Source organism: Mastigoproctus giganteus, chromosome 8, assembly GCF_048544385.1.
Source record: "Mastigoproctus giganteus isolate SK-2022 chromosome 8, ASM4854438v1, whole genome shotgun sequence".
Lineage (NCBI taxonomy): Eukaryota > Metazoa > Arthropoda > Arachnida > Uropygi > Thelyphonidae > Mastigoproctus > Mastigoproctus giganteus.
The window spans coordinates 81,106,470-81,131,557 of record NC_143582.1 but is presented as its reverse complement, the minus strand read 5'-3'; the positions used below and the strand labels follow the sequence as shown (position 1 = coordinate 81,131,557).

The 25,088-nt window shown below is 35.5% G+C and overlaps 1 protein-coding gene across 1 annotated transcript in view; it reads left to right on the top strand.

Moving 5' to 3' along the window:
* The window catches only part of Nup43 (nucleoporin 43), a 67,204-nt gene extending 43,700 nt beyond the window's left edge, over window positions 1-23,504 (top strand). The window contains exons 5-7 of the mRNA XM_090380281.1: window positions 3,504-3,627; window positions 10,624-10,892; window positions 23,317-23,504. Of these exons, the coding sequence (XP_090236407.1) occupies window positions 3,504-3,627; window positions 10,624-10,892; window positions 23,317-23,504 (581 nt within the window). The remainder of the gene's footprint in view (window positions 1-3,503; window positions 3,628-10,623; window positions 10,893-23,316) is intronic.
* The last annotated feature ends 1,584 nt before the right edge of the window (window positions 23,505-25,088 follow it).

Here is a 25,088-nt window from a genome sequence, read left to right as displayed (position 1 = left end):
ATGACAGTATATTAACTCACCATTACCAAAAAATTCAAAACCCCGCAGTCCACAGACATGTTTATTTTGTGCAGATTTTTGGAGAATGATGTCACAGTATTATCTGATCTCTTTGACAGTGAGGATAAAGGCAATGTTGAGAGTTGGGGGGGGGGGGGAGGAAACATGAAAGGGATCATGCCGTTCTTCATATCACTGCTTGGCTCCACACTGCTAATGAGACCATCAGAACACTGCGGTTTGGGAGATCCTCGGCCTATACTTGCTGCAGTCCAGCTGTCTTGCCCTCCTGGATAGCACAGTTGATATAATCATCATCCTCCCCACACTGGGTAGAAAAGATCTGAGTTCAAATCCCATCAAGTGAGGAATTTTTATGGGCCTTTTACACAACGTGGTTGACTTAGTCAGTCTTAATCGAGAGTAGCATGGTTTTTTTCTCCTAGAAACTTGGATTTTTCGACCTTGTTCTTGGATTTCCAGAACAGCAAATTGACCACAAAACATGCAATTTACAGACATATACAGCACAATATGGCCTAAGTTGCTAATCTGCCTAAAACCTTATAACAACAGCCAATTGTGTCCTTCAGATTCTACCTTTTAGCGGTATAAAGAAAATTTTTGGGAGGACAGAATTTGTAATGCAGTAGTGTGAGTTTTTGTTTTGCACTGGTTGAAAACTCCTAATAAATTGTGCTGCAGGGATGCAACTACTTTCATGTTGATAGACCAGGTACATACCCATTGGTGGTGGGGAAGAATTTTGAGACTGCCTGATGTGAAATATGTAAGGCAATTTTTTGATGCACTTTGATTGAAACTGAGTCATATTTGAACCCTCCTTTGTATTTACAAGAGAGGAAGTGATAATTAAGCTGATTGACATCCTTGTTTGATTTCATCTTCCAAATTAATACTTTTTGAGATGTGCCTAAAATACTAAACTTCTGTATACAGTGAAGTCAAATAATTTCTGACTTCATTGTATTTGTTTCCAGTGGTTTTCCATTTACACCATACTGGAAGTTTGCCCATCAAACAGTAATAATTGACTGCTGTTTCATGGCTGCTAACAGCAGTCAATTGTGTGAACATCATTGTATTTTATTGCATTTAATAAATCCATGCTCCATTTATAGCCATCATTTGGTAGAATTGCAGTTTAATATGCCCAACATCAGAGGGTTTTAAAAATTTCTTTATTAGCTTGACAATGTTGATAAAGGAGCACACTGCTCCAAAAGCTACTTGCCTATTTTTATTTTCTTATGGTTTATTTGCTTTTAATGCTATTGTTTTGCATTTTATCTTCCCTTATCCTGTTTGATGCATTTTATCTGCCTGTTTGTTAAAGTTTTATTTTTATTTACTTTATTTATTTATTATTATTATTATTATTTTTTATTTTTTTTTTTTCATTTCAAAAATTTCATTAATATGTTAAGTAAATTATATAAAAATTATTCCTTGCATCCAGTTCCTTTATAATTACTACCTAATATGATGGCTTCTATAGCCAACTGGTCAGGAACAGGAGTGCAATAGTGTATGCTCTTTGAGTAGATTGCAGTTCAAACCCCTGAATGCTGAATAGGATCGATCTGCCAACTCGCAATGGCAGTGGATCAGCTTGGCAGATTATGGTTCATTTACTCAACATGATTGCTTAGGAGTCCTCCAGTGGTTGCAGATTTAATATCATTGCTATAGTGGTGACCCTGCACTGCATCTTTAACCATAGGTACCGTAGATTTTTCCTACAGAAGCTACACTTACAGATCTGTAGTTGTGCTGTTTGCTCTTGGAAACTCAACACATCTCCTCCATGGAGACAGAAGGATTTGCATGCTTCTGGTCTTCTGGAGCATTCACTCTAAGAATGCCTCTATTATAAATAAAGGTTAATTGACTTCATTACTTATTTCTTTCAGTATAACTGGATAGATACCCTCTTCTCCTTGTGCTTTCTTTACATCTTAATCTGGTAATTTCTCCTCTTAAGCTTTTACACGTATCATAAATTCATTTAAAAATTTTTTTTGAAGACCAAGGCACTGATGAGGGTGTCATAAAAAGAGGATTTTTTTTTTTTTTTTTTTACCAATAACCAGTATTTTATTTTTTTAATTTTCAAAGAAAACCATCTTCAGCTTGAGTACTTATATGATCTGTACACTAGATTTTTCATACCTTGCTTGTAAATCAACTGCCATGAACTGATGATATTGCCCAAAACAATATCTTTTACTCTAACAAGTATGCAAGCTTGTCCTTAGCAAGGGTTGTCCTCCTGAGTTTTTCTTTTCACTGTAATGATTTGTCCATTTTTGCAAGAAAATTGCTGTTACATATATGCTGATGAATTTCTGCTTAAGAGAGACCCTATGCTGTAAGAAACACTAACATTGCATTGTGCTAACTTGGATGTGCCCATCACTAAATACCACATTGTTTCCCATTCATATAGGACATGCAGTGTACCTGTTGTTCTTTAGAAGCATTAGTAGCAATCTCCAAATTTATACCCATGGCAGCAAGTAATTTAGATGTAGGCAGTCAATCTTGTTTTCATGTAGCTTGCATAACCAAGTGTTGATATATTGCATTCCTTGTAACTAATCATAGTAGAGTAACTAAAAAAAAAAAATAACCATTTATTGTATGGAGTGGCTGACTATAAATCAATTAACATACCAGTGACATCTGATGGGAAAGCTGTTTATTTCAGCAAGTGGACTTCACAGTGAGTAAGATAACTGACATTCCTCTTTATGAACACCATGAATCCTTGAGATTAATTCATAAATTGGAAGTGATTCTCCCAAAGATATAACAGATCTGTGCTAATTTTTTTTTAACTATAACAAAAACATTTGTTACAGTATGGTTAGCATTAGAATGGCTAAATGATGCAAGAAAGATAGAGCCAACAGAATGATGAGGCAGAGTACTTACCTATGAACTTGTGTTAAATGATTGCAAATATATTGTTCATGTTCTTATCTCACAAAAGCTCATGACAGCCAAATGAAGAAACATCACATTAGCAACACTAATTTTACAAAACAAGAGCCCATGCTATTGTATTTGTATTATATTTTGCATTTGTAAAATATAGTTTAAATACATAAATGTTGAAGGAATTTCATTCCCATTCATTTTATTTTCAAAACGTAATGTACTCTTTCTGAAGTTAAGCAAAGTTCAAAGTAAAGCAGATTTGAGGTGTCAAAAATTCTTATTTATATGATTTGAATGTAACTGAGAAGTTACTGTATTTCTACAAGAATCACACTGGACTCGTCATCCCATCAGTTATTAGGTCTCCAACAGTTTTAAGTAGAATTTAAGATATTCAAAGAAAAACCATTTGTTTTCTTTCCTTTGCTTTTTTTTTCCACTTTGGTATGTAATTGTGTATAATAAATAACTGATACAAATATTAAAATATTGTTTTTTTTTTTTTTTCCACCAAAAACTGTGATGTATATTTTCTTTAGAAAATTGTAATGGACCATCAGCTATAACATATACTAAACATAAAGAGGTTGTAACTGGTAGTATTCTTGGCACGTTTGAATTGTGGGACTTCAGACAAAGTTATGAGCCTGTAAAATCTATAATGTAAGTATCTTGTTATATTTAGACTGATTAAAAATTGAAACAAAAGGTTCAGAAATTTGGTTGAAAGTTGCAATATTTACAGTAGTTACCTGTGATTCTTTGTAAATTTCAGGAGTTTTCCTAGCATCTTGAGTTATATATAGCCTTAAAACTAATACTGTTAATATTAGTAAAGGGTGTGTGTCATGGAAAAACTAATTTAATATTAAGAGTATTAGTTTTAGGTTATTTGCAACTCAAATGTTAGGAAAAACTCCTTAAATTTGCAGGATACCTTGGAATAAATCATAGGTAATTAATTATTTGGACTTTGATTATAGAATGGCTTGACACAAATGCATGTGCATTTACATTGCTTCAGATTTGGGGGGCAAAAATGGTAAATGAAGTTACTGAAATATTGTAGAAAATTATAGTTAAAAAAGTGCATACATGGAACTGAATGAAGTTGTATCTGATGGATAGATAAATGTGATGGGGCATTGTCAATACAGGATGCATTCAAAAGTAGTAATAACTAATTTTTATTTTTATTATATTTAAAAATTCTGTAGGAACCTGTTGTAATGACTATGCTTTGGTAACTATTTTAAAGTGAACATTCAGTTTATACAATGACAGAACTCAGTCATTACAAAAAACAAAGAAAAGAAGAAAAAAAATTCAACTGTTGAATACCAACTGCCCACTTTTTTTTTTCTTTTAATTGTAATAGATTAACTGTTTAATGATTAATGTTTATTGATCCATGTTTTAAAAGAAAAGAAATATTATCTGAAAATAATTATTATTAATATATGTGTACTCACTATTATATGGCAAACCATATTTATTTATAAGCTAGAATAGAATTGACAAGAATATTTAAACTACAGTTTAATATTGCCAGTATCATACATGAGAGAGAGAGAGAGAGAGAGAGAGAGAGTACTTATTGAAGCTCTGAGGATGCATAGTTTTGTTTTTGTTATAGTATGAAGTTTGAAGCTGTTGATTTTTATTTACTGGGTAAAAAATATATGTGGTTTGTCTTTAAAAAACTAGTAATGTAGAAAAGAAAGCTGTAGTCAGATTTGCCTTCTTTTATGTGCTGCATTATTGTTAATATAATTAGTAGAAGTTATGTTTACTTTTATTTATAAACACTTCAGATGTTAATGATAACTGATAAAGAGAATGGATGACTTCTTATTTGTGATATTCCTCCATGGGATTACTCTCATTAATAAAGATAGGTAGTGAAATGTCAACAAGCGCTATTTGATGATTTCGGTTATTGAAGTAGGAACTTTCCCTGTTTTTTTTTTGAATTCTCAGCTTGGCAAACATTTGTCAACGATATTGGAATTCTAAATGCATGTTCAGACTAACCTTAATACAAGGATTAATGGCTTAGATCAATGGACCACCTGTAAAATCTTTACTAAAGGATGAAGTTTTAGCCGGGTGGGCGAAGTGCCTGCCTGGCAACCCAAAGGTCGCGGCTTCGATTCCTGCCTCGGGCTTGGATCAAAGTACTGCAAAAACCTTGGGAGGTGCATTATGGCCACAGAAACCTATGCGCCAACAACTACCAAAAAAAAAGATGAAGTTTCATTTGCATAAAGAAGATAGTTAGAGCATAAAATATGCTTGAAAAATATATTTGAATCATGATTAATGATTTTGAATGCTTGCTGGTATTAACTCTGAATAAAATGTCTCTGCATTGTGTTTATTCATTAGTAATGTAAGCTAGATAATCAAAAAGGTGGATACTATTAGATTCATGTCAACAGTGAACAGAAACATGTTTCTGGGCCTGTGCACTTAACTGGGAAACCTTTTTAATTTTTGGAATATATTCCTATTTGCATAACAGTGCAAATGGGGAGGGGATTTCAGTTGTTGAACATGTTTTATGATTGCTGTTTTTTTGGTAATCATCCATATCTTCTGTTTGGGATTTGTTAGATGTTGGGTATAGATTACATTTGTAATTCCTTTTTCTATGTTCTGCAGAAACTTTGGGTTCCACAAAGAGATCTTATTGGTCCCACAGATATGATTTTTTTAATTTAATTTAATTTATGCATTGCATATTACTGTTTTAACCTTGTCAGAACTGATGTAATATTCAGTTTTCTAATAGTGGCAAGCTCTGTGGAGTAAGTTTCTTTGTGGAATTTTGAAGTTTTGTAAAAAAAAATAAGAACTTTGTATATAAATGCTTTTAGATATTAAATTGTACTTATTCTGAATTGATTGCTTAGAATTAGAGTAAAATTGGCAAAAATAAAATCAGAATTTAAAAAAAGATTATTTTATTATTATTTATTTATTTTTTTTTATTGCAGTCATATCATCTACACCAATTATGTTATTGTTTATACTCTAGCATGACCACCAGGTCAGTGGAGTTTACAATAAATCAATCAATACAAGTATTAATTGTATTTGGCAGTCATGAGCTTTGAACCCCAGTCCGCTCAAAGAGTGTGTGCTACTGCACTTGAGCTCCTGACCACTTGGCTAGGTCGAATTATACATCACTTATTCAATTTTAGACCTTGATAAGCCCAAATTTGACAACTGTGGCTAACAAATGTGATCTCCTCCAATTTCTGCTTATTAAAACTGTGTCTACTATTAGTTTGAAATAGATAATAGATGGCAGCACATACTAGAAAAATTTCAAAAAAAATTTACACTGTAACAAATACATGCATGGTTTGAAATGACTGTACATATTCCAAGTAAATCTGCTTTTGAAAAATATATATCTATATATATACAGGGTGTCTCAAAAATATTGGTTCAAACGTTTAGGGGAGGCAGGTAACATCTAAAGGAATGTGAATCGCATAGGAACCCATAACCAGAAATGTTACGGGAAAGTAGTAGCAGAGGCACAAGAATCAGAAATGACACAAGACAGTAATTAGTGGCAAACATTTATTTGACATAATATTAACAATGGAGTACGAGATAGATGCATTTCATGATGTTACAATAGATGCTCGAAGGTTCCCCCATGAGACGCGATGCATGCGTGACACCGACGTAGCATGGATTGGCGGACCCGGTCGAACACACCTGGAGTTTCTTTGAAAGTAGCAGCAGCGCAGACGAGTCTTGCCACGAGATCCATTTCCATCACCACAGGTGATTTGTACATGATAGATTTGAGGCCCCCCACAGAAAGAAATCAAGGTTCGATAAATCAGGTGAGTGTAGGGGCCAGGCAAGAGGTCCACCATGGCCAGTCCATAGTCGATGGATTGGCCATGGTGGACCCGTTGCCTGGCCACCATGGCCAATCCATCGATGCCCAAAACGCCTGTTCAAATGGTCACGAACACACCTTCCATAATGGGCAGGTGCCCCGTCATGTTGAAACCAAATGTTGTGTCTTACATTTGCTGGAACATCGTCAAGTAACCCTGGTAGAACTTGTTCAAGAAAGATCCGATATTTAGTGGAGTTCATGTGGGGTGGTAACAGGTATGGGTCGACTAAGCAGTCACTGACCATACCTGCCCACACATTTATTGCGAAGCGATGTTGTGCCGCATGGGAGCGCACACCATGTGGGTTGTCGTGAGCCCGCACATGAGCATTGTGCTGATTGAATAAGCCTTCCCGAGTGAAATAAGCCTCATCCATGACCAAAACATAGGCTGGAAAATTCAAGTCTTGAACACTTTCTTGGAGAAACCACTGTGCAAAAGCCACATGTGCAGGATGATCTTGGGGGAGCAGTAACTGAACCCTTTGGAGATGAAAGGGGTGTAAGGAATCGTGGTGCCAGACACGCTGTACACTGCAACGAGACACTCCTAAGGCAGAGGCAACGGCACATGTGCTGGTAGTAAGATTATATTGGATGGCATTCAACACACTTTCTTCCATGGCAGGAGTTCGCGTTGAATGTGGTCTGCCCGCACTGCTCCTGTTATTTCTAAATGGTGATAAATGATGATCGCAAATTTCGATGCACACGCGCAAACAAACGGTGGTTCGGTACATGTCTGTGTGGGAAGCGTTCTCCATAAATTCGTTGAGCGGCTCGTCCATTGCCCTCTGCTAATCCATACACTAGGTGCATGTCGCATGTCTGCCAGCTCACAGTTCGTATATCGATGCATGCCCCTCATTGCGACTACTGAGTGAATGAGTAAACCAGAAATTTTCCCTCTTGCAAACTGATGAACAGCACTGTGTACCGACTTACGGTGACATTTCCGGTTATGGGTTCCTATGCGATTCACATTCCTTTAGATGTTACCTACCTCCCCTAAACGTTTGTACCAATATTTTTGAGACACCCTGTGTATATATATATATATATATACTCGTCAAATGGTTAAGCATATTGGGGTTCTGTAGTTCATAAGTGGTAGGAGTGTACTGGCCACCCAGAAAAAAGTAATGTAATGTAATGTAATTAAAAGTAATGTAAAAAGTAAGAAGTAAACCACTTCCTTGATCAGATATATCATCTGGTCAAGGAAGTGGTTTTAGTAGCTAAACAACACCAAGAAACAAAAGCATGTGTTTTTACCAGTAAAAGCTGTCTCTGTTAATACCATCAGTATTTTGTTCTTTATAAGATCTTCCTTGAGTGTTTCTTGTAAGTTAACATCTTTTTCATATGGGAATTTATTTTTTTTACCTTTTGTACAATGTAGTAGAAATCAACTTAAATGTTTCTCTAAATCTGTTGTGTACAAAAGGTTTAGAGAACATACAGGCAAAAGCTTTTTCTCTTGATGTATTGTAGGCATGTTCAACCCACAGGATGTGAATTGCCTTACCTCATATTGTGCCCTCATGTGTAGCACATTTGGTAGGATTGCTGTCCTCCCCACACCAGGTGGAAAAATACCTCAGTCCTGTCAATGATGGGAGGAATTTTTATGGGCCCTTTTCATAATGTGGCTGAGTTGGTCTGGGGGTGGTGGGGAGAGGGTTAGCATGGTTTTTCTCCTCTTTGGTTTTCCATCCAGCAAACAAATTCAACCTCAGAACACAATTTACAGGCACTGTAAATTGTGTTCTGAGGTTTTGTGTGTGGCCTTAGTCGCTGATGCTCCTAAAACCCTACTAAAACAATAACCTTCATATTGTGCAGCCTGCTGCAGTCATGTGGGCAGATCTATGTTTATTGCTGCCTTAATCCCCCCCAGAATATAAAATGAACATCACAAAATACCGTTTCTTGAAAATAACCATTTTAATAATCGATTTTTTTTTTTTTTTTTGTGTGTTGCTTTCTTATGTTTTTATGTACATCTATGACACTGAAATTGCAGTCTCAGAAGGAATGGGAATAGAGAGAAAATACTTAAGGGTATTAGCAACGGCCACATGGTGCAAGGAAGTCTACGGCTTATGCTGCACCAGCCAAAAAAAATAAAAAAGTAAAAATAAAATAATAATAATAATAAAATTAAAAAAAAATAATAAGAGAAAAGGAAATAGACAACCTATGCATTTCCTACCTCCTGTACCATACCTTTGAATCCAGCTGACCTTTGAATTTCCCCAAACTTTTTAGCCTACTACCCATGTAGGTAACTTATTCCAGTAATTTATAACTTGCCGGCTAAAATAAAACTGCCTGCAATCCAGTGTAAACATCTCCCCCATAACTTGAAATTATGGCCCCTAGTTCTAGACTCACTTATAACCAAAATTTTGTCCTCCTTCATTTTACTCATGCCTCTCAGAGCCTTAAAACACCTCAAGTCTCCTCATGTGGATGCCCTTTACCGATCTCACCAGGCGAGTTACCCATCTTTGGACCTTTTTCAAAATTTCAAAAAAAATTCAAAATTTTTATTATAATAATATTTAATAAAAGTATCTCAAGGGTGCCAAATACATTTCTGCTTACAGGCACCAAAAATCCTATGTCCATGCCTGCTTACAATGGACAGATCAGTATGATGTAAAGCCACCACAGCTGCTGATACATTGGGCCAAGCATTTTAGGTTGTTTTAGTTGTCAAATAGTCTCCTTCAGTATTTTCCACCAAGCCTCTTGTAATGTCATATGTAGTCAATACATACAGAGGTCAATCAGCCCCCGTGTTTTCATTGTTTGCTGCAGTTCTAGGAACATAATTATGACAAAAAACAAGGACTTCCTGTATATTGCTATTAATTCGTCTTTTTAATCTTAATTCAAGCTTTGGATTTTATACTCAAAATATAAGTTGACCTTAAAATTTTAGACAATTTTTTAGTTCTGCAATGGTTGACTTGTATGCTGGGATATATGGTATATATTTCTTTAAAAATGGTTAATACTGTTGGCCATTAATTTCCAAGTATCCTTTTCATATTTTATGACATGCTGCCAAACAGTTAAATGTAGAGATAGTCTTCTATCACATGGTGAGAAGAATGCTAAAAATCATCTTTAAAATGATGTAAGTAAAAAAAAAAAAAAGAAGTAAAGTGCAGCCATTATCAACCCACTGCAGGATGGAAGCCTCCTCAACAATTAATGCTGAGGGAAATGGACCATAATCTGCCATGCTGGTCCAGTGCGGGTTGCCAGATCGACCGTATTCAGCAGTCAGGGGCTTGAACCCCGGTCTACTCAAAGAGCTTGTGCTACTGCACTCCCGCTCCTGCCCACTCGGCTACGGAGGCCACTTTGAAAATGCAGAGAAACAATAAAACACTATTCAAATACTGCATACTTTTGCCCCATTGTGAAGCATTGTCAAATGTCTGCTAAGGAACCGTGTTTCTTAGTATAGTGTCCTTAGTTTTTTTAGCCCTTAGTATAATGTAATTTTTATCAGAGAAATGACAAGGATGTTTATAATTCAGATTATTTAGTGATAATTGTGGATGAAAGAATTAATCAAATAACTGCATATTTTTCATCACAGTGACAGCAGTAAGACTTAAAATAAAAAATGGAAAGGTTTACAATTTTTTACACTATCATTTCTTACTATATTTACTTGAAATCTAAAGTGTCTTTGTTGTTTATTTTAGTCTAGATGTAAATGTTGCAGTTACTTGCCTTGTTAGACATCCCACACAGTCGCATATTGTGGCATTAGGTAGAGATGATGGAACTATTCATATTTGGGATCTGAGACAACTACAACATCCATCTTCACTTCTTGATACACATACATCTCCAGTAATGGAATTACAGTTCCATCCAACTAACACAAATTATATGTACAGCTGCTCCATGGATGGTTCGCTTTATCAGTGTAATGCTGCAACGCTGAAAGCAACACTGTCATCAAATACAGGTAATTTTGCTTTAGATAATCTGTGCAAATACAAATCATTTTTAAAAGTTCCCTGTTCTGAAAAGGATGAAATTCTTTTAGTTTGAAATTGCATATGAAATTTATGCAGTGTGATAATGTTTTATTGCATTTTTCATAATATAACATTCATAGGTTTTAATTGTAAACAGTAGTAATTTACATTTTTTTAAAACTTTGAATAAATTCAAAGGTCACCTGTGTAAGGGGGAAAGCATATAATTTGTATTTTCTTATCTACTTGGGTGTTTTTTTTTGTTTTTTTTTGCCAATGCAACAAAAGCCTGTGGCCTCCTTGCACTATTTGGCAAATACTATTTTAGATTTGGTACTCCCTCTACTGCCTTGATCTAGCCCTGGTTGTACATACTCTTTGTAAATGAATTATTGCCTTATAAAACAGTATATGTTGCTAAGATTATTTTAAATTTATGATTTCTTTTATTAGTACATACATAAGGCAGACTACCATTTATTTTTTGAATAACTTTAATTATTGTAGGTATGCATTAATATTAGCGTTAGCTATATGATGTAATGAAGCCTGAGGCTTTTGCAACACCAACCAGAAAAAACAAATAATAAAATAAACCACCTATTTGACTCTCTCCTCAAATAGATACCTATCCAACTGACCTGTGAATTTCCCCCAACTGTCAGCCTCAACCACCCATGGAGGCAATTTATTCCATTACCAACTCACTGGCCAAAAGAAAAACTTTCTGCAATCCAATCTAAACCTCTTTCCCTGTAATTTAAATTTATGGTCCCTAATTCTGGAGTCATTTATAATAGTAAAAGTTTTACCCTCATTCATTTTACTTTCTCTTCTCAGAGCATTGCACACCTCAGTCAGGTCTATTCTGGCGCCTATGTAGCCAAGTGGGGCAGGAGCAGCAGTGCATAGCACACGCTTCTTGATTGGACCGGGGTTCGAGCCCGTGCCCACCAATTATGGAGGATGCGGAAAGGTCAGGGAATGACCACTGCATATCCCCGGAGCAATATGGCCTTAGTTGCTAATGCTCCTAAAAACCAAATAACAAACAAACAAATAGGTCACTTCTAAGGTTCCTAGCTACCAAACTATGCAGCATACATATTCCAAGTTTTTCATCATATAGATGTCCCTTTGACAATCTCACCAGGCATTGCCCATCATTTAACCCTTTCAAGAAGTTTGACATCTTTCTTTTGGTGTGATCTCTGTACTTGAACACAGTATTTAGTGTCTTACGTGGTGGGGTTATGACATCCCTATCTCTACAAGAAAATGTACTATAAAATTGGTATTTTTTTGATGAAGCAATTTTATGTAATGTCATGGGTCTTGATGCCATATTTCAGTTAATTTAATATGGTATTAATTAATCCTTTCACAAACAAGTTTACTGCACTTGTATGAATCGCCACAGTGATTTTTCGATAGCAGTGGGCTCTGTGGAGTGTTTCTTCCTAAAATTTTAGTTTGTACTTAAATACTTTAAAATTTAAATTTGTTTCTTATTTTTACTGATTGCTCAACATTAGAATGAAATTATTGCCAAAAATTTTTTTTTTAAATTCATTATTATAATTTTTTTATGAAATAATATGCTCCGTATTTATTAATCACTTCAGTTTCATCAATTTCAAAGTTTGAATTGCAGAGAATTTGGCTTTTTTATATGTAAATTGAACAACAGTACCAACAGGCATGATCATGTCTGATATTCAAGATATTTTCCTTGTTGCCAGCTGTTAAAACTGTCTATCATTAGTTGGAAACAAAATTATGAGATGGTAGTACATACCAGATGATTTTAAAACATTAACTCTTATTTGAGTTGTATATGAAATGACCTTTGAAAATGTAAATTTACATGCATACCCTTAAAAGGTATTATGGCTACACACTACTGCCTGGCATTATATAATGTAAGAGACGATTTACATTTAGAAACAACCTTTTATAATATGGGTGTTGTTTTCCATTATCCACAAAAAAAAAAAAAAAAAAATGTTCCACTATGTGTTCCCTTTAAAAGGTTAATTCAGTAATGAACTAACCTTTAATAAAGTTGATTTAAGCTCATGTTTTTAAAAATTAGCCATAAACATCTGTTTCATTCTTCAATTGAAATGTTCACTGGGCTAAGGTATAACTTGTATATGAAATTTATCGATCACAAGATTACCACAAAAAAACTAACATTCTTGCAGATGTACTTTGTGCATCAAACAGACAGAAAAACTTGTTAGAATTATATCAGTGGGAATTTGATAGTATGAAGCAGAGTGGTAATGCTCAATACGTTCTACGTTGATATCAATATTTGTAAAAGAATAAGAGAAGTTTTCCTCAATATGATACGTAGAACACTTCCGTTTGATAGAAATTAAAATGAAATGAAAACACAATTAAAACGAAACGAAAACAATTCTCCAGAAATTAAAATGAAAACAATTAAAATCGAAAATCTTACATTACAGTAAGTAATAATTAATAACACTTAATTTTTAATTATGTTGTTTGTTATTTGGTTTTTAGGAGCATTAGCAACTAAGGCCATATTGCCCCGGGGATATGCTGTGGTCATTCCCTGACCTTTCTGCATCCTCCGTATTTGGTAGGCATGGGCTCAAACCCCGGTCTAATCAAGAAGCGCGTATAACGCACTGCTGCTCCTGCCCGCCTGGCTATGGAGGCACCCTAATTATGTTAAATTGATTTTTAATGTGTTTATTTGATTTTTAATTATTGTTAATTATTTCTTACTGTAATGTAAGATTTTCGATTTTTTTTAATTGTTTTCATTTTAATTTCTGGAGAGTCTCAAACGGAAGTGTTCTATGTATCATATTGAGGTAAACTTCTCTTATTCTTTTACAAATATCAATGTGAATTACATTCCTCAGATGTGATTTTACTTTTGATTTACACCATTATTTAAATGAAACAGTATCATTTCAAAAAAATTTCATGCCAAAAGTGTGCCACACTTTGGAAAAGTTTTCTTTGTGGAAAATTAACACACGAGTGGGCAGCACATTTGTGTTAATTTCAGTTTTTGTTTACCTCCAAATTCATCCACTTTGCTATCCTGAAATTTTGCCATTAAGATGGTCAGAAATTTTTTTTTGGATAAGAGTGTTGTAATTAAAAGTATGCCAGAATAGAGAATAAAAGAATAAGAGAAGTTTTCCTCAATATGATACGTAATTGTAAAGTCCACCATTTTAATTTATTTTTTGCCTCTTGTGGAGGAGGAAATAAATGGTGTGTAAAATACACTTTGCACTGCTGATTAAAGGTGTAGAGTAATTAGCAAATATTCTTAGATAAGATTATTTTTAAGAATTATGTATATAAATTAAGCTTCTGGAGTATCACAAGGATGCTTCATTCCTAAATATTTTTAATGTTTATATAGGGTGTTCATTTTAAAAGAAAAATACAATTTATCAAAATAATTAACAAATAATATTCCTCTGCATTTTGAAAAAAAAATTCATTGATGTTTTCTCAGAAATTGGTGTTTCTGAATCATTTTCTAATGCTGATTTCAAAAATCACAAAAAAATTTGATTTCTTGCTAATTTTTTATTAATTTCTACACTGAAATTATAATAAAATGCAACTTTTACTAGACTTATATTTAAATACATGTTGAAAACACTAGTAAAAAGGGAAATTTGGTAAAAGAGTCCACTTAAAACTCAACTCTCATTTTAAGAACTGAACAAAAAAAAAGGGTCAAATTTTCTTTTCTTTGATTTTCTTGCAGAACCTAATTTACAATCCATCTTCAGCATCCAGCAATAGTCAGCCATCATGTTGACATTTTACTTCCTCTGGTACTTCATCCCATGTCTGTAATGTCCTGGTGAAACCTCTCACCCTGTTCTTCACTAACACTTCCTAGATTTTCTGGGAAATAGTCAATGTGGGAGTGTAAAAAAACGTTCCTTGAAGTTTGCCAACATTTTCAACTGGATCCTTGTTGTTCCCTAAGAAGTTATCAACAATAGACGTGAAGCTAATCCGTGCCTGTTTTTCTCTTTTATTCACAGTTTCCTCAAATTCATGGTCTCCCACGAGTTTGAGAATTCGAAAAAGTACCTCGTTTTAGTTTCTCTTGGGTGATTGATTCAGTACAAAGGTAGTTGAAGCAGGGACCTTCCTGATCTAAAGCTTTCACAAACTGTTTCATCAAACCCAATTTGATTTGCAAGGGTGGAAGGAGAACAATTTTGGAGTCTACCAGTGGTTTATGAACTATGTTCTTTGATTCAGGGAACAAACTGCCCCTCTTTGGCCAGACATACATCCCAGTGCTTATTCCTTGTCCATTCACAAAAAAGAAGGCATATTTCATTTAGCCAGATTGCTGTCCAAGTAACATGCTTGTAACTTTAAAGTCAGCACAGACTAACCAATCATGTTCTTCATATTTAATTTTTGTCAACAACTTGTTCAAGTTATCATGTTTCTTTCAAATGCACAGGGTGGGCTTTTGGAATTGAACCATATTTATTTCCATTGTGGAGCAACACACCTTTGAGACTGATGAGTCAGTAACTAGTCTCCACTGTGTAGGATTGTAACTAATTTTTAAATAGTTCATTAAGTCTTCTTAATAATACATTGTCTTCTTATATATTACTTCAAAAAACCATAGAATTGTTCTTAGAAAAGAAGAGGATTGGTTTTCACTCTCTTTGTTTGTACCACGAGAAATATGTCACGTGCCAGAAAATGTTTTTGATTTAAGTCGAAAACCAAGGAGTTCTGCAGATTCCTGGTAAATTTAAATCTCTTACCAGATCATTGCATTCATGCTGTGAAAACTGTTGAGGGCTGGAATAAGTGGAGGCATGGAATTGGCCGGGTTTTTTTTTTCTATGTAAACCCCAAACACGACAGGTATTAGAACCTATAGTACTTAGTACCGTGCTTGGGTTGGAGGTTGAGAAGATATTTATTGACATTGGACTTGAACTTCTGTACACTGTAATTTTCAGGAAATACGTATGAAGGAAGGTTGTTCCAGAAAACGGCAGTTGAATGAATAAACGAGGAAGATGAAAAGTTGGTTCTGTGAGTTTGAAGTTGGACAGTGAATGGATGTTGGCTGGTGGCGGCACGTGTTCGGACTATTTTGAAAGAGAGAGCGGGAATTACAGAAGCCAATTCAGAAGAACAGTGCCCATGGAAGTATCTGTAGAAGAGGCATGCAGCAGAAACAGTACGTCTATGAGAAAGCGAGTGGAGAGACTCTGTTAGAGATGAATCATTAATTAATCTAACTGCCCTCTTCTGAATGGAATCAAGAAGCCTGAAAGAGGTTTTGGGGGCACCACCCCAGATGTGGGAACAATATGGCAGGGGCAGATTTGTGGTTTATACAGAGTGAGCAGATGTTTGGAAGAAAAGTAATGCCGAGAGCAAAAGGGAAAACCAAGTTTTTTAGATGCAGAGGAAGCAATATTTGTAATGTGCTTGTGCCAAGAGAGATTAGAAGTCAGGGTAATCCCCAAAAGAGATATATCATTTTGCCTAGAAATCGGAGTGTCACTAAAGATAAGCACAGGAGCAGAAGAATCCTTTTTGCGAGATATAAGACAAGACTGAGTTTTAGAAGGGTTGAAATCAACTAAGTTGTCTTTGCCCCACTGGAGAATTACCCGAAGATCGGCATTTAAGGAATTGGCAGCGGATATTCGAGAAGTTGAAGCTGATTGAGCAGAACAAGGTTTCTCAAAATGGAAAGTGGAATGCAATGTGCTATCATCGGCAAAACTATGGATAGAATTTCCAGTCAATGGAAGAAGGTCATTAATATACAAGAGGAAAAGAGTTGGGGGGAAAAAACTGGACCTTGGGGGACACCGGCATTAGTGGAGAAGTTAGAAGACAGAGAGCCATCTACCATCACCCTCAGTGAGCGATCAGAGAGAAAACTGCATAACCAATTACTAAAAACAGTTGGCAAACCATAAGATGGAAGCTTGTTTAGAAGACCTTTATGCTAAACACGATTGAAAGCCTTTGAGATGTTAAGAGCAACTACTTGTGTTTCACCCAACCTTTCCATTGAATTAGTCCATAAATGGGTAACATAAGCCAGAACATCACCAGTGGATCGACACTGTGACAGAATCCATACTGGCGATCGTTGATCAGACGGAAGGTTTCTAGGTAGTTTAAGAGTTGGCGGTTAATTGATTTCTCCATTACTTTAGAAAGAGTAGAAGTAATTGCAATGGGACAATAATTGGATGGGGGGGGGATTTGTCACCCTTTGTAGGAACTGGCTGTATATGAGCAAATTTCCAAGCAGAAGGAAAAACACATTTGGAATAAGAAATTGAAAAAAGGCGGCAAAGAATAGGAGTGAGCACAGGTTTTGAGAACAAGTGGAGAAATAACATCGTGACTTGGAGCTTTCTTAGCATCAAGATTCGTCAAAATTCTTCTGACATCCTTTTGACGGACGATCACAAGTGACATTGAATGGAGCGTGTTGGGAATGGTGGGAGGTGTTTTACCAAGATCATTAATACATGAGTTGGAAGAAAAATGGGATGCTAGCAGGTCAGCTGTATCCCTGGCTGAAGTGACAACCGAACCATCTGGTTTGGACAGAGGTGGGAACAGAGATGGGCAAAAGTTGCGGCCAATAGCTTTGGCAAGAGACCAGAATCCTCGGCTACCATTAGGGCAAGAAGAAAATTTTCTACTCTTAGCCTGTTCAGACTCTAGTTTGGACTGATTAATAACTGCTTTACAATTGTTGTGAGCTTTGGTGTAGGCAGAAAATGAAACTGAAGAATTAGAAACAAGCCAATTACGATATGCAACATTCCTCTCTTGAACAGCCTTAGCACATTTATTGGAAAACCAAGGTTTAGATAAAGGACGAGATTTTAAAGTGGTATGTGGGATAAAGGATTCCATTCCTGCAAGAATAATTTCACTGACACGATCTGAGCAAATGTTGACATCAGAAGGTTTGAAACAGTAATCCGACCAAGGAAAAGAAGAAAAGAAATCTCACAGGTCATCCCATTTTGCATTCTTGTAATGCCAAACAACACGAGGTTGGGAATAGCCATGAGATAAAGTCTCCATTAGAGAAGAGACAATCACCAAGTTGTGATCGGAAGTTCCTAAAGGACCTCTCACTTCGACCGTGTACTCAGAAGGGTTGTTTGTGAGAAAAAGATCAAGTGTGTTGGCTGTTTAATTAGGATTGTCTGGTATTCTTGTAGGTAAATGAACAATCTGTGCAAGGCCATTAGTAATTGCAAAAGCCTCAGCATCTCGACCGGCTGGGTTGGGGTGACTAGAAAACGGAAGCCTGCTGGAGTTGTGAAAATTAAAATCATCAAGTAAAATTACCTCACTGTTAGGAAAGTTGGACTGCAGAAAGTCAAGTTGCAAAGAGAGGAAGTCAAAGAGCTCCAAGTGATTAGTGAGTTGGGAGAACGGTAGAGACAACAGATGAATTTTACACAATGAGGGTAGAGAGATTTTAAGCCAGAGAACATCAAAGAGTAGATTCCAAATTGCCAAATCTCTGACAGGGAATATCAGAACGGACATATGCACAAGTACCACCTTTGAGGCGAAAAGAATCATACAGCGTATAATTTTGGCATCTGAGATGAGCAGTAGTTGAATCAACCGATAACTGAGATTTGTCAGAAAAAGTACATGGGGTTTGGCAGACTGCAAGTGGAAATGGACAACGTTAAGATTAGAATTGAGACCAAGTATATTTGTGAAATGAATTAGGAAGTGCTTGGGAGGTTTAGATCTTTTCGCAGATAAGCTTGCTCTATTAGTTTGACAATTCATGGTGTATTCAATAGTAAGAAAATGTGGGTGGGACATGCTGTATGAAGTAACGAAATTTTTGGATATGGCGTACACATGGTAAGAATATACCCAGATCCTTGACAAACGTGGCCTCGACAATGCTCCCCGCATACACACTACTCGGACTCCCTCCTGGCAGAGTAGAGGTAGCAAGATTATACACTAGGTTCGGTCCAGTGTACTAACTAGCGGCCAGCCTGCAAACACTGTTTTAGAGCTGTACCCTCGAAATGTAAGGAATAATGGATCTCGCCGTGATGTTCGTCATAACCTCAAAAGTCATCAATCATACTGCATGATGGAAGAGATAGGGAAGGGTTGACCGGAACTTAGCTCTAGAGACTAAACATGGGTTCCACCACTTCAAGCCTTCAATAAGCAAAGTGGTGGTATTGCACCGGTTGAATCTCTTTGCCCATATGCCCAATTTTTCTAGATTTTTCCTGTTGCAGTAGCGTACTGTCATTACAGTCATTAACAGTAATGCCAACTTTTGTATTGGCTTCAAACTTGATATACCTTCGTCAAAATCATTGATAAATATAGAAAACAACAATGGGCCCAACACTGAACCCTGTGGGGGGGGATGCCACTAATAACATTATTCCATGAACAGCAGTGCCCATTGTTTATCCACTCTGTCTTCTTCCACTCAACCATCCCTTTATCCATTGTAGCAACTTTCCCTTAATGCCATACTGGGTCCAATTTGTACAGCAGTATTCCATGTGCAACATTATCTAAAGCTTTCCTCGAATCCAAGTATATGATATCAAAATTATTTTTTTCATTCAATTTCTTTGTGACCACATTGTGGTATACAATCAAATTGGTCAGACAAGACTTCCCCTTAACAAACTCATGTTGTGTCTGAACTATAACTGCAGTCTTGCCAAAGATGCTCTCATAATTATGGCTAGGGGTTTGCTTACTTTCTTTGCTGCCTCCTTTAATATAATTGGATAGATCCCCTCTACCCCAGTGCCTTTCTTATGTTTAAGTTCAACAATTTTTCCTCCACTTTGCTCTCAGTTATTACAAAATCACTTGCTTCCCTGTTAGAGTTTGATAAACTTCTGAACTCCACTTTCCTACAGAATTCCTCATGTGAATGTGAATGCAAAGTACTCATTCAGTTTGTCAGCTACCTGAGCAGGATCATCAATAGTCGAACCATTGATAGCATGTGGACCAATCTGATTCAACCCCTTCCTTCTAGAGGTTACATAAGTGACAAAGTCTTTGCTGTTTTTCTTAGTATCCTTTGCTAAAGATTTCTCGTAATCTGCCTTTGCTTGCTTAACCTCCTTTGTGACTAGTTTACAGACTGGCTTATATCTACCATAGCCTTCTGTGTTGCCTGATAATTTATATGCATCCCATGCATTTTCCTTCTCTGCCACAAGTCTCATTAGTTCATCTGACATTCATTTAGGCAGCCTAAACCTTGAACAGTATTTCTTAGGTGGTAATGAAAGCCTTTGAAACTGTGCCGTCTGGGCACCGTTTCAAAGCTTATCGGCTTCTCATCGGTGGGTGGGCAGGTATTCTGGTGTTGCATTAGTGACAACTCAGTTATGAGGTATAACTCCACAATATGAGAGATGCCTGATGGTGTGCAGTAGTATAGAGTATTTTAGGGCAAGAGCTTCATGCTACATGGTAGAATAACTAACGTATAGTTTAGTGCAATGCCATCATTTTGGTTGATAGCTATGAATTAAACTGATGCTATTGCACTAACCTATATGTTAGTTATTCTACCCCGTAGTATGAGGCTCTTGCCCTAAAATACTCTATAGTCTATACTACTGCAAACCATCAGGCATCTCTCATATTGTGGAGTTATACCTTATAACTGGGTTGTCACTATTGCAACACCAGGATACCTGCCCACCCACCGATGAGAAGCCAATAAGCTTCGAAACGATGCTGTTTGGGTGATGGTATCTGCCGAGAATAAGTAACAGTAGTCTTCTCCTCCACTGGTGAAGTGTTACTTATTCGAGGTAGTACAGTACTATGGCAACTCGTGAAGGTATTCACAATTGAGATATAATGAAAACGATGCCAATTTAACTATTTTGGTAGATAGCTACAAATTAAACTGATGCTATTGCACTAACTTATATGTTAGTAAAATTTAATGTAACAAAATATTAGAACAAGTGAACAGTTGAGTATCTTGGCTGCACATCTTTCATAAGTTGAGAAAGATGTTGAAATAAAAACTTGAGATTTATCAAGGTGTGACAAATAATATATTTAGACCATCTGAAGTTCAGAAAGAAACTGGAATAAAAATATCTATTATACCTTCTAAAACCTGTGTTATAATATGAGAGTGAAATATGGGCAATCAACAAATTAGTTAACGTATGCAGTAGTTACAGTTTGGTTGTGTTAGATTTTTAATTCTTAAATTAATTGAATTTATTTTTCTGAAAAGTAAAAAAACTAATTGTCTTGTTACCAATTACTAATAATATAAGTAATTGTTTTCATTTTACTGTACATACCTTGCAACATAATATTTACCCCATGTTTTGTAATATGTGACATTTTAGTCTCTGTGATTTAATAAATTAAACAGTCATGGGATACTATGATTGTTTAATTTGTTAAACAAATTAAACAATCATAGTATCCCATGACTGTTTAGTGTATGGTTAACTTGTGTAAACTATATGAAAAAAAAAAGATAATTGCTGGATTTCTGTCGGTCCAATTTTAATGAAATTTGGGGTGACCTTACACAGCTTTTTCAAAGAGGCAAATATAAAATTAATGAAAGATCCACCCACTGGGAGTTATATATATGGATGAATGGACATGAAGACAATTAAGTGCTTCACACTTATATGCTAATGTGTCTAAAAAAAAAGTCATGAGAACAGAATGCAGAAATAAAATAGTTTAGAAAAATATCAGGTTATATGCTTAGAGGTGAATAAATAAAGGATGATAAAAGGCACTTCACGCTACATCTTGATTTACTGCAAGTTTATTACTTGCAAGTTACACAGTAATTTAGACGTGTCTGATGGAGACTGTATGGAAACATGCCAGGAAAAGTGCATTCAAATTATATTACATTATCCTTCAAAAATCACAGTAAGAGTGAGCAGATACTAAGTTAAAAGTGAACTCAATAGATTAAAAAGAGTTCATGAATACAGAGAAAAATTTCAACTTATAGATAGTTGATAAAAAAATTACAAAACAAAAGGAAAATGAAGAATCTTTGGAGAAATCTTTGGCAGACCAAAGATTAATGGCACGAGACCAGAACATCTCTCAGCCTAACTCTGGAAGGTGGAGAAAAAAAGAATTGTTATATTTAGAGCAAGATAGTTTAGGTAGGTGGTTGAAGACATTCATGCAGTACATTTGTTAATGCAGTGTATAAAATGCATTTTTCTGGATCATTATTTGTGAAATGAACCCAAAAATAAGGCTTATACAAATAACCCATGTACTAAAGGTAAATCAAAGCTGAATAGAGAAAATTGCACTACTGATGAACATATTTCTCATAGATGTATATTAAACATGCTAAAAAAGCATCTCTGTATGAGCAAGGTCCTACACATTATGCATTGCATTTCATTAAATAACTTTGTATTAACAATTTCATGTTTAATTTAAACAGTGGCTCAGTTAAAGATATGAAAGCTATAATGACACTGCATAAGTAAGGTTTGCTAAACTTAATTACAAAATAAACAAAACTAAGTGAGAGAAACCAAAAACAATGTTTTTGTTATATTAGAATTTAAGAATTAATTTTTAGAATTTAAGAATTAATTTTTAGAATTAAGGTCAGGCTTCCCACAAATTGAAACATTCTCATGTGGCAGATACAGTGCAAACGTGTATTTTTGTCAGCTGTTCAAGTTTAGTTTCTGTGAAGCTGATGAAACCAAAGCGTGAAAAATTACAGCTCTCACTGGTATCTTGTAGATGCCACATGAATGCGGCGCCTCCGTAGCCAGGTGGGAAGGAGCAGCAGTGCATAGCACATGCTTCTTGATTAGACCGGGGTTCGAGCCTGTCACCACCAAATACAGAGGATGTGGAAAGGTCAGGGAATGACCACCGCATATCCCGGAGCAATATGGCCTTAGTTGCTAATGCTCCTAAAAACCAAATAACTAACTAACTAGCCACATGAATGCAAGAGTCAAGTGCAAGAAACTGATGCTATTGCTTGCTTGCCATCTGTTAAATGCCAAACAAACTAATTTCTCTTAATTCATAGTGTAATGAAAAAAAAAAAAAAAATGGTGTAAATCAGTTGGAGAATACTGGCAAGTATATGGAAGGATTTTATTTCCAAATTTAAAAAAGTGATGTCTAACAAATACCGTGTAAGCAGCAGAAGGTTAACAGTGATGTGTATGAGAAAAATGCTAACTAAATCTTTAATTTTGTTTACAAGTCATTAGTTCCTGACAAGTTTTATTACTGATAAGTTATTGCAGCTGTTGAATTTCTAAAGTTCCTTTAAGTTTTTAAAAATTTATTGGTTATTTTTTCCAGATATGCTGCATTCTGGTAATTGTTGGCTTAACTGTGAGGCTTCCAAACACAGACTTGAAATTGTTTCACTGCTTCCATCCTGTGTAATGAGTGTCAATAGCGTGGACATTAAAGGTTCAAATTTAGTGTGTGGTTCTGATAATGAAGCTTTATATCTTCTACAGCTATCTAATGTTGATCATTTTTAGGAGCTGTGAAATTTTTTTAAAATCAAATGTGTATTATATTTGTATTTGTTTACATACCATCATTGTTTTTGAAAAAATATGCTTTGTCCAATAAAGTATTCTCATTTGTTATAATGAATATTGGCTTTGCAGCTTGCCATGATAAGCAAGCTGATTAGTCCCACTTATTATTTACTAGTAGTTATTACCCCATCATTACAGAAATATAGTTTAATAATGCAGGATTAATAAGAAATCTTTCTGTATGGTTAAAAACTGTTACTGACTTTAATTATGCCGTGGTTCTTATAGATGTGGACTTTGATTTTCTCACATAAGGTGATTAAAATTGCTCCTGTCATATTGTGAATAAGGTGTACATTATTTTTTCTTATTTGAAATATTCCTACATAATAGAATTTTCATGCAACCATACAGGATGTCTATAAAGTCCCTATCTATTTTTGTGAAATTTAAACTCGTTTATTTTTATTGCAGAAACCCCTCAGATTGAATTGTAGAGGAGTGTGTGATGGTGGTAATATTGCAAATCCAGGGAAAGAAATGCAATACAATCAGGGAGAGGTTTAGATTTAAAAAAGGACCAACATACATGACAATATGTGAGTGTTGAACAAATTCAAAAGAATAGGATCTCTAAATGATAACCAAGATCTGGACGTTCACGTGTCTCACAGCATAAGGTGGATGGTAAGAAGAGTCACACGTCTGTTCATGCCAAATCATGCAGACTCTTGGCCTGCCCAGATCAACTGTGCACAAAGTTTTGTCAAAACTTTGTGCACAGTTGAAAAAACTTATGTCAATGCATTATAATGGCTGTAAACAAAATAACTCCAAATGCTCCAGGACATGTTTAGAAATGCTGCGAAAAGGTTTGAGCTGTGCGAAGATACGGATGGGGCACGTGTTGAACCTTACTCTTAATTATTCAGTAAATGTTAACCCTCTATTGTTTTATAATTGAATTCCACATATTTTCCAGTTATTTCACAAAAAGAGATAGGAACTTTATGGACACCCTGTATTGTGTGTGTGTGTGCATGCTTATCTGTAAAACTGACCTTTGGATTCACTTACTGGGTACAGTACCAAAATGCTCTTAACAAACTGCTGGAGATAAACTAGAAAGCAAGCAATATAGCAAAAGGCATATCAAATTCATGAATGAGGTTAGGCAGCACGTCTGCAGTTGAACAGCCACACAATACTTGGTTGGACACAGCCAACTACATCCCCTTATTCACTAAAAATGTGTGTAAAAGTATTTTTAAAACAACTAACTAATCTCTACTGGTCATTAGCCAAAGGGGGTTACCCAAAATTGACACAAGCCTCTCAAAAGAATAAAGCTTAGCATTAAGCAGAGAATAAGAGCCAACAAACTACAGGTAGTTCTCAACTTTACGAGTTCATTCATTCCTAGTGCATGCTCATAAAGCGGGAATTTATTTCCCATAGACATAAGGTTAAAAATAGGGGTTATGTTCTCAACAATGAAATTAGTTAGTTTATGTTTAAATGATTGATTTATCGAAAGATATGAAAATGTAGCCTGTAAAATCAAGCAAATTATAATAGAGA